This window comes from Halyomorpha halys, unplaced genomic scaffold (assembly GCF_000696795.3).
Source record: "Halyomorpha halys isolate HHAL.00 unplaced genomic scaffold, Hhal_1.1 Scaffold522.1, whole genome shotgun sequence".
NCBI classification, from domain to species: Eukaryota; Metazoa; Arthropoda; class Insecta; order Hemiptera; family Pentatomidae; genus Halyomorpha; species Halyomorpha halys.
In genome coordinates, this window is record NW_027107635.1 from 122,594 (window position 1) to 137,273 (window position 14,680).

At 27.4% G+C, this 14,680-nt stretch overlaps 2 protein-coding genes and 1 long non-coding RNA gene across 7 annotated transcripts in view; 1 reads left to right on the forward strand and 2 right to left on the reverse strand.

Moving 5' to 3' along the window:
• LOC136795438 (uncharacterized) overlaps positions 1–5,974 on the reverse strand; it is a 30,920-nt gene extending 24,946 nt beyond the window's left edge. The window contains exons 1-2 of the long non-coding RNA XR_010843045.1: positions 5,770–5,974; positions 5,410–5,561 (exon numbers count right to left, since the gene is read on the reverse strand). This is a non-coding gene — a long non-coding RNA (uncharacterized lncRNA). The remainder of the gene's footprint in view (positions 1–5,409; positions 5,562–5,769) is intronic.
• The window catches only part of LOC106683863 (putative leucine-rich repeat-containing protein DDB_G0290503), a 37,522-nt gene extending 28,761 nt beyond the window's left edge, over positions 1–8,761 (forward strand). For all 5 annotated transcript variants that reach the window (XM_014425585.2, XM_014425586.2, XM_014425584.2 and 2 more), the window contains 2 exons: positions 3,461–3,611; positions 7,231–8,761. In XM_014425585.2, the coding sequence (XP_014281071.1) occupies positions 3,461–3,611; positions 7,231–8,136 (1,057 nt within the window). In that variant the 3' untranslated portion in view covers positions 8,137–8,761. The remainder of the gene's footprint in view (positions 1–3,460; positions 3,612–7,230) is intronic.
• A 4,571-nt stretch (positions 8,762–13,332) lies between these two features.
• The window catches only part of LOC106683859 (MAPK regulated corepressor interacting protein 2), a 5,399-nt gene continuing 4,051 nt past the window's right edge, over positions 13,333–14,680 (reverse strand). Inside the window, exons 4-5 of the mRNA XM_014425575.2 lie at positions 13,998–14,051; positions 13,333–13,602 (exon numbers count right to left, since the gene is read on the reverse strand). Of these exons, the coding sequence (XP_014281061.1) occupies positions 13,532–13,602; positions 13,998–14,051 (125 nt within the window). The 3' untranslated portion in view covers positions 13,333–13,531. The remainder of the gene's footprint in view (positions 13,603–13,997; positions 14,052–14,680) is intronic.

Below are 14,680 nucleotides of genomic sequence, written 5' to 3' on the forward strand. Positions count from 1 at the left end.
ACGTATTTTTGTATGAAACTATTGCTCTTGCCTTTGTTACTTGTTTTTTTATTCTTTTCACTGTATCTTTTTATTTTTATTTCTATCATTTTATCTTAACATAGTTTCATTTTGTATCTTTTTAGCCCTGATGAAGCCCTGCAAAGTGGGGCAAAACGTTGGAAAATAAATAGTTGTAAACTATTTTTGTTTCACTATTGACCGCAACCCTGACCATCTCCCTATATAAAAAAATTAAAATCTTCATTCAGTAACAAAAATTATCAGAAAAAAATTATAATTGTTTTAACTGCTAGAAAATTGAGACCTTTTAATTAGAACTAAAAAAATATATCTAGGGTGGATAGTAAAAATGTGTAAATTAAAAGAAATTATAGCTTAAATAAAACAACGCTCAAATGGTTTTTAAAAAAATTACTTATGTATGACAGCTGGCTTGCTAAAATACGTTTTCTAAAAATCAAATAACATAATTATAACAGCCAACATAACCTAAAATACCGATGGGTAAGTCATTTAGATAAAAAAGCCTTTAGAAACATTTGAAAAAAAAATTTTAACTAAAGAGAGAGAAGTGAAGATCCACAAATGGTTGACATGATTTCCCATATGAAATCATGAGGTTTTAAAGTGCATGAATATGGGACAGTAGTCCCGAAACGTTGTACAATGTCATGAATAATTAATAAATATTTCATTCAAAAATGGAAGTCATTAACCTCAAAAAATTTTAAATAAAGATGACCATATTTTATTAAAAAGTTTAATGCCTATATTTTATTTAAAAGTTTAACACACACACAATGTTTACACTAGCTAGATATCCAACATTTAGCAATATTAAAATTTTTCAATAAAATATTTACAATTCACAAATCTTACTATACTTAACAACAGATACCCCTTTTTTAATGGATTTACATTTTGGCGAAGTTACGACTCTCAAGCAAATATATTAATAAAATCACATTTTATAACTAACGTACATAATGACTGAATTAATGTGCTTTATACAATGATAAAATGCTCGAAGACCTTTTCTATTTATTTTTATTTGTCCAATATACAGAGATAAAAAGGTATACAATTTACCAAATATTCTATAGAATAGAACTAATCTAAATGCATTATCGAAATCATAAAATACTTCCTTCTTAATAATCATTTACTATTATTTATATAATATTCTACAAATTAGAGCTTTCATTATAAATACCTAATTGATATAATATTACACTTTTTTATTGTTATGTGCTCATGTACGATACTTTATTAACTTATAACAAAACAAAAATAAGATAACTATATCATAAAAGTGTATGTGATTATTCTTCAATGATTTACATTCATTATATAATCATTTGATCATTTGCCTTTATATATTTTTTGACTGTTTCATTTTGTTTATTTTTATATCTTCATTAAGGAATTTCATTTGTGTTTAATTGTTCATAACTCTAGCTTACTCATTTTTTCCTTTCCTTTTTTTTAAATCTTATAAATAATTTACCACCATGTCAAGTGGTAGCCTACTCTATTTGTTTGGAGCTACCCTAAAAGACACATTAATAAATAATGAAAAAAAATTAGGTTGAATGTTATAGATGCAGTAGAACGTTTTGAAATTTTTACTTATACTCTATATATAATATGTTGATACATCTCTTCTTGATTTATTGATTGATATAATCACATTTTTCTTAAATAAAATAACATTTTATGGATCTTACCCTTACTATCAGGTCATAATATTTCTGTCTAATAATTCTATACATTTTATAATAACAATTTCATCATATATATTAATATATTTTCTTTCTTTTATATATAATTTATAGTTCTGTATATCTCTTCCTTGTGTTATTGCTAGATATAGTGTAAGGAAGAGATATAAAGAACTGTACATCAAGTAAAGAAAATGTATTAATTTTTTATTAATAAATATAAAGAAATTGTTATTGATAAGTTGATACAATTATTAGAAGGGAATATTATTATATATACCTGTTAACAGCAGTACCCTTAAATGTTGTTTTGTGCAATAAAAACGTGATTTTATCAATCAATGAATTAAGAAAAGATGTATCAAAATATTATCTATGAAATACAAGGAAGACTTTCTATTAGTTCAATCAAGACTTATACTATTTTAACATCCTTTTCCAAGTAATTTCTTTGATCTATATTGTATATGACAGAACCTGTGTTTGCCATTTTTTGATTCGTACACCTTTTCCTGTCCTCATAAAATCAGAACTGATACTTTATTTTATTAAATTAAAATTTCTTACAATAACTTCATATAATCTCAACTCCTAGCTCATTCTGAAACCATTTATACTTAGGAGAGCATTTATATTCTTAATATCCTTTCTTTATTTATTATTATCTCTTTTCATTCATTAATCTTATCGATTCATCTAGCCCTTTATTCTTTATTGCACCATATTTATACCTCATTTACTTCATCACTCTATCTTATAATTTTACCATATTTGTTACTTTCCTTTACAGTATTGTTTTACTATTCAGTACTATAGTTGCATATATGCCACTCTTTCACTCATTATTGTACTTGTTATTAATCAATATCCTGTTCATTTATATTTATACTCCTTTAGTTTACTCTGACATCAGACAGAAAGTAGAACTGAAATTTTATAGAAATGTTTGAAGTTGTTAAGAAACTACTTTATTTAAATAGTGAAAGACTGAAAACATTTTTTAAAATGAGAGTGATTTTGTTCAAAACAAGACAAATGGAGTGTTATAAGGAAGCTAACTCTCAACCAGAATACTTGTGAGGTTCTAAATAGAGTGTACTTGTGTATTTCAATGACCTACATACACTGAATCCTATTTTTAAATTTTATAGAACAAAAGAAATCTTGAACCGAAGAGACAAAAGAAAGGGTAGAGCATTTGTAAATGAAAGTGATTATAAGGGGGTAATACTTTTTGTTTGTTTAAAGAGCTTTTTAGGTTTTAGACTCCTTGCCCATCAGACCACATTCCTACCAACCTGAGACAATTTTTTCCAATTTTCAATAAATAACTCTAAAATATATTTCTCACAACTGACAAGGACAAATTTTATTACAAAAACAGCTTTAAGTACTTGTTTTATAACTCATTTAATTGCATCAGAATTAACCACTATTGTTTTAGACTTCAACAAAAGTACATCAACCAAAAACGTCGCCTTCCATTGTGAGACTTCCATTTCTAAATGGATGGCATTTATTCTTTCCTAATGTATCATTATCATGAGCACTATAAACGTTTTTAACTGTTTGTGGTTTTTTAAATATATAAGTCAGCATCATAGTTGTAATAGACAAGACTACACCACATTAGTAAAACTTGACCTTTCTTTATAAAATTATTCCTACAGTTAAATAAAAATCGTCTGAACAATTAATTGTAAATTTAATTAATATTAATTTAATATCATTATTAGTTTGATGCAGAAAAAGGAAGAAGAGAATAATGAAATAATTAGTTTGATGGAAGAAAAAATAACATCACTACAGAAAAAAGTTAAGACATTAGAAGAATTAAATTTTGAAGTATCAGATGAACTAGCTGTCACAAAGAACAGAATGAAGATGGTAAGTTAAAATTTTATTCTATTTTATTGGTGAACTATTCATACCTTCAAAGTCGTTAAAACATATCTCAGTAAAACTTTCAAATTTTTAAAAAATGTACAACCAACTAAATCATGAGCTTAGCCAGATGGGCACTTGCCTCTAATCTCCCCAGTTCAAATCAAGTGAATCAAAAAGAATTCAAATTGTCAAGTCTGAAATTTAAATTGCAAAGTTGGGGTGTGATGCTTCAGGTACAGAACATCCCATTACCAAATATAGTCCAGTCAAACTAGGACAAAAAGGGCAAACATGGGAAAGTTTTGTTGTAGTCATAATTTTTGACCCATCCCATTTTTTGGGTCCCTGAAGATTTCTGAGGTTATTTGATAGGAATTTTAGTTTTAAAATATAGAATATAGAATTTTAGTCAACAAACAATAAACCTCAAAATATTGGCATTTTGTTTTTTCACCAACATCTCGAAAACTATCAATTTTTTCAAGAAAATCTTTCTTCAGTAAATTTTTGAAAATTCAATTAAAATTACAATCACTGTAATTTAGGACTACTGTAAAGTACAAACTAGGAAATGAAGTTACAATTTTGAAATTTCGATCAGTAATTTCAACTACTTGATGAACCATTGTAATTTTAATAATAGTCCATAATTACAATCACTAGCTGAACCAAATTAAATCCAATAACCTTTTGCCCGATATTGATGAGCAGTACATTAATTCTGAGCTAGGTACTACAATAGGGGCATACCCAGAAGGAGGAAGCTCCCCTCTCTCCCTCCTCTCCCTCCCCCCCCCCTCCCAGAAGTGAAATAAATTATTAATTTTATAAAAACTAATTTTTTTTCCCAGCAAATGTTGATTTTAATAACTAAGGCACTGCAACAATTATACATAATTTTCTTAAAATTATGGTTTCATTCGCCTTTTCTGTGCTGAAATATCACAACCTGATTGCCTATGGCTTATCCCCCAAGTTTTGATCCTGGGTACGCCCTTGTGCTACCAAGTTGAGGATTCATCTTCAGAAGAAACTTTTAAGAACCAATTATTTTTAAAATTCATCATTCTTACGCTTTCATACAAAATAGATTTAACTTTTCAATTTTCATTCTTGTAGAAGCTGTTTACTACGTTCATAACCTACGCAAAGATTTAAACCAAATATTCCATATCACTACAGAACTTGAGTATGAAACATGGAAATTATGCTAACAACGAAAAAAAAAAAAGTTCATTTATAATAAAATTAAATTTCATTAGCAAATGAGGCGTTTGGGTGTAAAACATGTTAACTGATTTTTTTTTTTTTTATGAATTGAAGTTTTTGACATCGCTGGATTTTTTGGGGGTTATTTCATAAATTGTTGTAAGAATCTTTAGAAAATTCGTTTTCTTAAGAGAATAATGATCATATTTAGTTATGGTGACTTCTGCTTAAAGGTTAAACATGATAATTAACAAACAATTGAACACAATAAAAGTTTTCATTTTTCATTAACCATGTTTTACGACCTAACGCCTCAAATATGAATATATAAAAAACTTTCCAGCGAAAGACAAGTCTACACATAAAATTGAGAAATTAATAAATACGCTGCACCATAAAATTATCCAGTTCGATTTAAAATAACAGAAGAGGTTCTTTTTTTAATCTAACAAATCTTTTAAAAAGACAAAATTTTAATAAAAATTCTGAATTGAAAAAGTTAAGAAAACGTTTCATAAAAATAAGGCTGTTCTTTTTTCAGGTTGTGTTACTGAATTTTTCAAATATTAAAATCATTTTCTTTTCTTACCAAAATCCATGGCTTTCACTTCACCTCACCTCACCCCTGCCTCCAGGAGTGGATTCGGAAATTGTCTTCGTGAGGGACTTTCCCTCCGATCCATCCTCCATATTCCGAGAACGATTATGCATCTCTTAACCATTAAAAGGATTGGCTAAAAACTAAAAGAAATTAACAATTAAACTGCTTAACAAAACGAATGTAGTAATTAATTTTAAGTGATATTCATCTAATGATTAAAAATATTCAGATATAATAAAAAAAAAGTGTGATTTAAAAAAATAAATACATTTATAATGACACCAAATAGCAATAATATACATAATGAAATAAGTAATTAAATTTACAAATGATTAAATAAACTCTCACTTGAACTGCAGTTGCCACCAATAGATAGTAGTAATGCAATATACAGTTTTTTAATAGAAAAACTAGCACTTCCGAAAGAATAAACACGCGCAACTGTTATAATATCGACATTAAACTTTTGTTAACACGAATCGGAATAAAATATCCAAAGTAAAATTAACACAGAACCCTTCAAACAAATTAGTTAAATTATTACATTGAGAAGAAAAAAAAATCGACTGAAGACACTATTGCCAACCGTAAGAACCAAAAAAATAAAATGTTATAATGGCTATATTAATTAAAAAATAATAGACTGAAAGTGAATTTACTTCAATAAATGTCCTTAAAAGAAAATTGCTAAGCCAATTCTGAATTTCATACAAACTTATTTGATCAAAATTTTGTTGTTATAATAGTAAAACCATCTGTAATATAAATTTTACTGCCGCCCATTAAATCATTTACGCGGTCAATATCCAAATCAATTGTTGAAAGTTTTTCTTCAATGATTATAACATAAAATAATCATTATACTAAGCAATAATTAAAAGTGAAATTACTATTCATTTAAATTAAAAAGTAGGTGAAAAATTTTTTAGATAAGCCTATAACAGCAGCAACGTTTTTATAATAAAGAGTGCCAATTTGAAATGAGCAATGGTTCTAATTATGGCAACAAAGTCACTTAAGAACTGACACAAAAATCATTACTTGCTCCTAAAAAGATAAATTCTTAATTCTTGAATTACTTTCCTAGTTTTCTCTTACCATAACTCTTATCTCTTTCTCTTAACCTGACCACCACTAGGACTATCTTCCAAAAAAAAACCTCTTAAAAATCATTTAATATGAAAAATTGGAACTTACTATAAAACCTTTCTTAAATGTTACACTCAAACATTTTATGTTAAATTAATTCTGTAGTTTTCAGTTGAATGCATTTTTTGTTTATTTCCCCAAAAGTTAGAACCCATAATAATGTAATTTATTTTGTGTTAAAACTGTTCCAATGTAAAATATATCCAGAACTGTGTAAACATCATTCTTTGTTTTGTAAATATGACAATGAAAAACTTTATAATTATTAATATTGCACAGTTAATGAATTATATCGACAGTTGAGTTTACATTAGAGAAAAAAACAGGATATAGATTGTTTAGTCATATAGATTCTTGTTATTATATATGCAGATGTTTTGATTCAAATGTGTGAACCATCAACAATGTTAAAATTGAACAATATCAAATTGATTGTCAAATTTTAGTCTACTTGGCCTCTTGGGGCTAAAGCATTGGTATATCTAATGAAAATAATTTAAATGGCGGCTTTTTGATTACCTTCTCTCTAATTAATAATTTTGTAAAAGAGTCAAAAATAGATTATTAGATGCACTCTGTCACCTAGTCAATAAAAATTAATTATATAGATACTCAAGTAACCTGTCACTATTATTATATAATTGTTTGGTTTCTTTTCAGAGCATGGGTGATAAAGAAAACCTAAGCAAAGACTTACAAAATTTGAAAAGTGTATTGGTAACAACCAAAGAGGATTTAAACCAAGCTGTTAAAAATTATGAAATTGCCGAATCTGAACTGCATATGACAAAAATGCAACTTTTAAAAGAAAACAATATTAATAACCGTCTCTTAGATGAATTGAAACGCACAAAAAAAGACATTGATGGATACCGTGAAGAAATTGACAAACTGAAAAAAGTCCGTAATTCCGATATAACCATCTTATCAAAACAAATAAAAGAACTCACCACATTTATTAAAGAAAAAAGTAAAATAAATAATGAAGATAGTTTTAATGAAATCAGGGTAAATTTATCAACAATATTGAAGGAGAACTTTGTATTAAATAATAAAATAAATGATGTTTATACTGTATTAACAAGAGGGGAAACGCCTTTAATAAGTGTTTCTACACAAACAAACATTGGTTTAATGGAAATGTTTAGTTTTGAAAATATGGACAAAGAAGTCTCATGTCTAGTTATGAAATTAAGAGAAGAATTAGTTTCGAGTAAAAGTGATCTAATAGATATCAAACAGCAAAATGAAGCATTGAGGGGATTAGTCAGAGAGCTAAAAGAAGAAAAAACTCAAAGGGATCTAATTGATGAAGAGGAAAACAGAGTTGAAAGATTAGAAGAAGCAGTGGTTTACTTGAAACAAATGTTGAAAGAAGATGAAAAAATAAACAATAGTGATGGACCTCTGATCCAAACATTAGAAGGAATGAGGAAGGACCTAGATAAATTAAAAGATCATGTTATTCAAACTTCCTCAACAGAAGGAATCGAAACACCTAATATTCAGTTTAAACTATTTCCTAAACCTATTAAATTACTACCACCTAAAAAAATTAAGTACTAAACAAAATTTTTAGCTTTATATCTCATCTGAAATGTGGCATAAGGTTCGGCCAATTTTTTTTTACCTCTTATAGTCAGTCATAAAAGTATAGATAGACTAAAAATGATAAAATATTCATGTTATGTATATAGGTTCATACCTGCAAACAATTTCCTCATTCTATTTTTTATTTTAAAGTTCTTTATTTATTTTGTTTTGTATTTTTTCATAAATAAAGAAGGCATAACAAAATATATACTGCATTGGTGTACTTAAAGAATTGTTTTTTCCTGTCAGGAAAAGATTTAAAATAAAATAATACTAATAGAGCTCTAAGTGGAGCCTGATTCTTGACTTCAGATTATTTCGGGAGAAAATCTTTAGCACAATGCCATCACACAAGCCAGCTATTCATCCTCAGAATAAATGACTACATATTTATGGTTGGATGGATAGAGGAAGCATTGATAAATACTAAATTTTTAAACGTAATGATACCCACTAATTTCATATCCTGAGGAAATTTAGGACGCCAGACCAGGATTTTAGACCAGGTTCGTTTAGCATGTGTAGATGGTGCATAAGAGTGAAATATAAATAAAAAATCTCTACTCCTAAAAGCCATACCCCTATTTTCTTTTTAAACAACTTTTTTTTTTTTTTTAAAGATCTTGAATAATGTTTTGATAAAATTCTTATTCTAACCAATAATAGCTTAACCCTTCAATGACTATAAGGTCCCAATGTAAATAATATTTTATCTCCTTTATGTCCATAACTATGTTGACTCTAAAATATTTATTTTACACAAATACATTAATTTCTCATAAAGCATTTTTTTTTTTATTGAATTTGGTATGAGTATTACCTGTTGGTGACAACTGCAATGCAACCATAATTTACAATACATTTTCCAAAAAGTCTTGTATTCAGTGACAATACATATTAAATTTAAATAAAATGTGAATTTTGTGTTTGTACTAACATTTTTAGATGTCACTGTCATTGAGGTAGCACCATCATGAGTCTCACCATTTGATGAGGTAGCACCATTTGAGTCTCATCAGCTGACTGATAATCCTCAAATTATGATGATAGAGTTTTAGGGACAATGAATTTTATTCATTAAGTTTGTTCATTTCTCCGCACCATTTGTACATAAATAGTAAAAACTGTAAAAACATTTTTTATGGTTTTAAGTGATTTATACTTAATGGATGCATCAGATCGGAAGAATCGCAGATACAAAAATTAGATTTTATATAAGAATCTTTCATTTAAAATTTTTCCTAACATTGGGAATTCCAGAGTTAAATGTGGTGAAGGAGAACTGAAAGAGAATAAAATCTGATCCACATAACATTCACTTTCCACCCTACTTCCCCAAGTTTTGAGTATATTGATGGACTTGTCAAGTTATTGCTATTTTTTGTGATTTTTGAAAAAAATGCTAATAGGAAAAAGGGAGAAAATTTTGAAGAAAACATTTTTATATTATGTTGCTATAAAAATGTGGCTGACCACATGCACAAGCACTGACCATTTTACGATACTTGGTTATTTAGACTCAGACCTCAAAACATGTATTTCCATCAAAATACTGAATTCAAAATTTTGCACTTTTGCAATACTTTCCCTTATTATATATTCCATATATAGGTATACAAAAGTAACTAAGTCGACTTTACTGTCAAAAGAAATAAATAAGGCCTACCAAGTTTCATTTCAAAATTCTCAATCTCTCTAAAAATAATGTGGAGTGGCAAAAGAGTCTTGAGCACTGAGATATTATTAACTCTCTGCAGGCCATGGTATCCGTTGGGATACCTCATCATGACCAATTTTTTAAAAGAGTGGAAATCTGAGGAGATTTGGAGATGATGCCACCTCCTTAAAACCAGACTTCATTTCAATTTGTGAAAAGAAAGAAAATTGACGGCTAAGATTAATGAAAGGTTTTATTTTTCTACTTCAACCACTGAATGCATCCATCATGAAATTCCATCGAGAAAAAATAAGTTTTTATTTGTTTATTCTGAGATTTTATGATCTAATTTAGCTTTAAACTCTGTTATATTTGAAGTAAGGACGTAATAATATTAATAATCCAATTATTTGTAAAAAAACATATGTTTCTTCTTGGAAAACTGAAGGTATCCTTAGACACCTCGGCACTATTGCTACAGCCAGGTATCGCTCAAAACAGACCCAAACTCAAAATTTTATTATTTTTATGTACTTGTGTTTGGTCTAATGAAATGAATAATAACATTTATACATAAGAGCTGTATGAGCTTCATACATGTGCATGACCTGCAAAACATTTGACATACAGATGTCTGCCAGCGCTCAAATTAAAGCTAATTAAATTTACTATAAAATAGTTGATAATGTTTATCTTTGTAGGACTAGTAGTTTTTGGTCATGCACACCTGCAAAACTCTCATGACCCAATTTTTGTAAATGAAGGGCCAACAGATATTGAGTGGTTTATAAATAACTTTGGTTTTATTCATGGAATAAAGCTAGTATTGCTCAGTTCTCTTAAAGGAGCCTGATATGGGTTTGAAGATTTAAAATATGATATAATCTTGATTTTTGTAAAGTTTTGCAAGTTAGACCCTCAAATATATAATATAACATTACATTTATATCTTTATAATTAACAGTATTTAAAATAAAATAATTCTGTATTTATCTTTTTATTTGTGAATAAAATAGTTGTCTTCAAAGGTTTTTGGTTATTTTATACAACAGAAACCAGGTGTGTTATACTTGTAGTACAAGAGCCCAAGAGGAGAAAAAATGCAGTTATCTCACCCCAATTTTTTATTACTTTGATGAAAACTATGTATAATTACTAGTCAAAATTGATGAGTCTGCCAATTATAAGTAGGGGGAATAAAAAATGGTGGCTGATTGAAAAAATTTAATTTTTCATTCGGAGCTCTATATCTAAAAAAGTAGGAACAACACAAAAAAACCTAAGAGAACATCATTTAAAGATGAGCAAATTTGCTAAAATATGAGCCCTAAAAGAGTTACTTAAGTTAAATAGTTCTCAAGATATAGTTTTTTAAAAAGCAACATTTCATAAAAATTTTGTATGGGACGTACTGAAGGATCAGAAGTTGTGAATTTATTTTGAAAAATCTATATCTCAAAAACCATTTGACGTGAAGATGTCTATTAGTGCTCAAATTAAAGCTAGTTAATTGAGCTATAAAGTAGTTTATGATGTTTATTTGCTAATATAAATTGATTTATTGTTGTTCGGACAAATTTTTATTTGCCAAATTTATATTCATATGTGAATATCATAGAAACTACTAACCCTATGGAGATAAGTGTCATAAACTACTTTATAGTAAGATAAATTTCCTTTATTTTGAATGTTGGCAGACATATGTGCGTCTTATGGATATAGAGATATATTTTTTCAAAAATCCAACATTTTATACGAACAACTAGAAATTAACATTTTGTGAGTTTATTTTGTCAAATATCATAAAAACTACTAGTCCTACAAAGATAAACATTATTAACTATTTTATAGTAAATTTAACTCGCTTTAATTTGAGTGCAGACAGACATCTGCACCCCCTATGGTTTCTGAAATATTTATTTATTTTAGCAAATATCATGAAAACTACTATTCCTACGAAGGTAAAGGTCATAAACATCGACATAGTCCATTAAACTAACTTTAATTTGAGTGCTAATAGACATCTGTAAGTCACATAGTTCCTGAGATATAGATTTCTCAAAATAAATTAACTAACTACTAATCTTTCAGTAGATTTTTAAGAAATTTTGCTTTTTAAAAAGTTATATCTCGAGAACTATTGGACGTAAATAGCTCTTTTAAGGCTAATATTTCAGCAAACTTACTCTTGTTTAAATAATGTGCTCTTAGGTTTTCTAGTGCTGTTGTTAGTTTTTAAGATATAGAGCTCCGAATGAAAAATTTGTGTTTTTTAAGGTTTTGAAACAGATGCAATTTTTTATGCACCCTACCTATACTTGGCAGACTCATCAATTTTGACTAGTAATTATACATAGTTTTCATTAAAGTAATCAAAAATTGGGGTGAGATAACTTTCTTTTTTTCTTCCCGGCTCTTGTACTATTACTTATTAATTCATAGCTGGTATCAACAATTTGAATTCCCAGAAAAAAGTAGGTGTCATTTTGTAATTTTTTACTAAAGCAGTTTATACTATAAAAGTTTATAAGAAGAAATATACTTCATAAGTAACAAAAATGCAAAAAACTAAGTTTTTTCAAATCCTTCAAGTTGGCCTATGTAGGTTAAGATAACTATAATATCATCCTATTAAATTTTCAGACTATTAAAAAAACAATGCAATAAATTAATAATTTTAACTAATAATATTAAGGAATGTTTATTATATTGCAGAATTTTTCTAGTTTTGATTTTGCGGATAAGATCCAGAAATTTAAAAAAACATACACTTAGAATTTTTCAAAAATAAAAATCATTTTAAGGAAGTTAAGTAGACTGCTACTCATCAATAAGATTCTACAATAATTCTTGACCTTATCTCTAAAATTTCTTTATTTTTTAAAAGCTGATAATTTAATGGAAAAGATTTTTGATAATTCATAAGACGGAAGAAATAAAAAGAGAACTTACTATTAATTTGAGACCAGATTTAATAATACACACTTATTTGGAAGAACATTTCACAATTTTATCCCAGATTTTTAAAATAATAATGAAAAAATCAAATTAAATAAGACTTTATTGACAGTAGAAGTATAAATTAGGTCATAACACAATGAAGCTTAAATTATTTGGAATGTTAAGAATTAGATGTCCCAATACACAAGCCCCATTGGCATTACATCAATTAAAATAAATTTCATTCCTTAAAATCTGATAACAAGATAAAATAAAATAGTATACTTAAAAAATACTGATAAGGTAAATAGGTACAAATTAATAACAGATATTAAATATTGATTCATCACAAATGCTAGACAACAAAGACATTTGGCATCAACTATGACGACATGGACAAAACATGCCTCATAGTTATAATATAAAATGAATACATTTTTAGTAGCTCAGTAGATTCAAAGAACGACTTATCGTTAAGTAATAATTTGTAATAATATGAACACAAAATAAAGTAATATGGTCCAAGGTTTAGCATAATGTTTTACCTCTTAAAAATAATGTATATAAAGCAATTATGTTGTATAAAGTATTGAAAAAGGTAATATTTTTCCTTAAAACAAAATATTACAGCAGATGAAACAAAATGTGATGCCAAAATGGCCAAAAAAGTCAACATACACAGGAGTTTACAAATATAATACAATATAAAGAATATCAAACATTAAGTATAAAAATGATCAAGTTATGATACAAATGATAACAAATCATATTCTATGAATTTTGGGTTATATTCTGAACAACCTTTTTCCCCCACCAAGCTTCCAGGTCAAATGGAACAAAATCTGAAAAAAAAAATAATAATAATAAATATAGAAAAGAACTTCATAATAATACATAATATTTTTCTAATGTTCCTTGGATAGCTGATTGACAAATTATTTAAATTCAATCAAATTATTTAAGTTAAAGCGACAAATTAAAATATAAATTAATTAATATTATAATCATTCTCTCCTGGGTTAATAATTTAATAATTTCTGCTATTGTTCAATTTTTTTTTCCTCCAAAGCCAGGTCTTATAATTGCTAAAGATTGCTATGAGGTGGGGTGTTACCAAAGAGGCATGATGAGTTATTATGTTGCAGCTATTAAGAGTTAAATTGTTAATTTTAATTAAAAAATTTTAGTAACAATTTTGAAAATAAGTTTTATAAGTAATCAAGAGAAAATAACTTACTTTCGAGCATAGGATTAGGATCAGTCTCTGTGTGGTAAGCAACAGTAGGTGTACCTAAAAACATATTTAAAATTTCTTAAGTATTCAATCATAATCTAAATAAATAATTTAACTGAGTAACAAGTACAATTGGCAGATCGGGAGGGGAGAGGGTTTTGTCGACTAATTCAATCAGGCTATCAACGTTTTAGAGAATTCCATATCAGTTCTAATAAGAATAATATTATTGTTGGACTAAATATTATAAAACAAATATCGTAATACTATATACCTTAATAATAAAAGGTCAAATCAAAAATCTTTTTTTCCATAATGAAAGTACATATAAGGTTTCCTAAACAAATGTACCTCAACATTCGGTTACATTTGAAAGAAATAAAATCCCAATTAAATAACAGGTCATTATGATTTTCAACTGTTTAATTAAAAATAGATAGAATTTTTTTTATAATGGCCTCCAAGGGACCAGGTGTATTCGGTCCAGGGGTATATATATAAATGATTTTCATTTCTAAAATTTTAAGTATATACATGTTCGTGTTTCTTTTATGCATGTTCATAATAGTGGTTAGTGATAATGATTGATTTTTAAAAATTTCTATTTCACACTTATATGATGGGTGTAATGTGTTCGACAATCGGCTATAATGACCAAATACACCATATTTTTTAGTATATATATA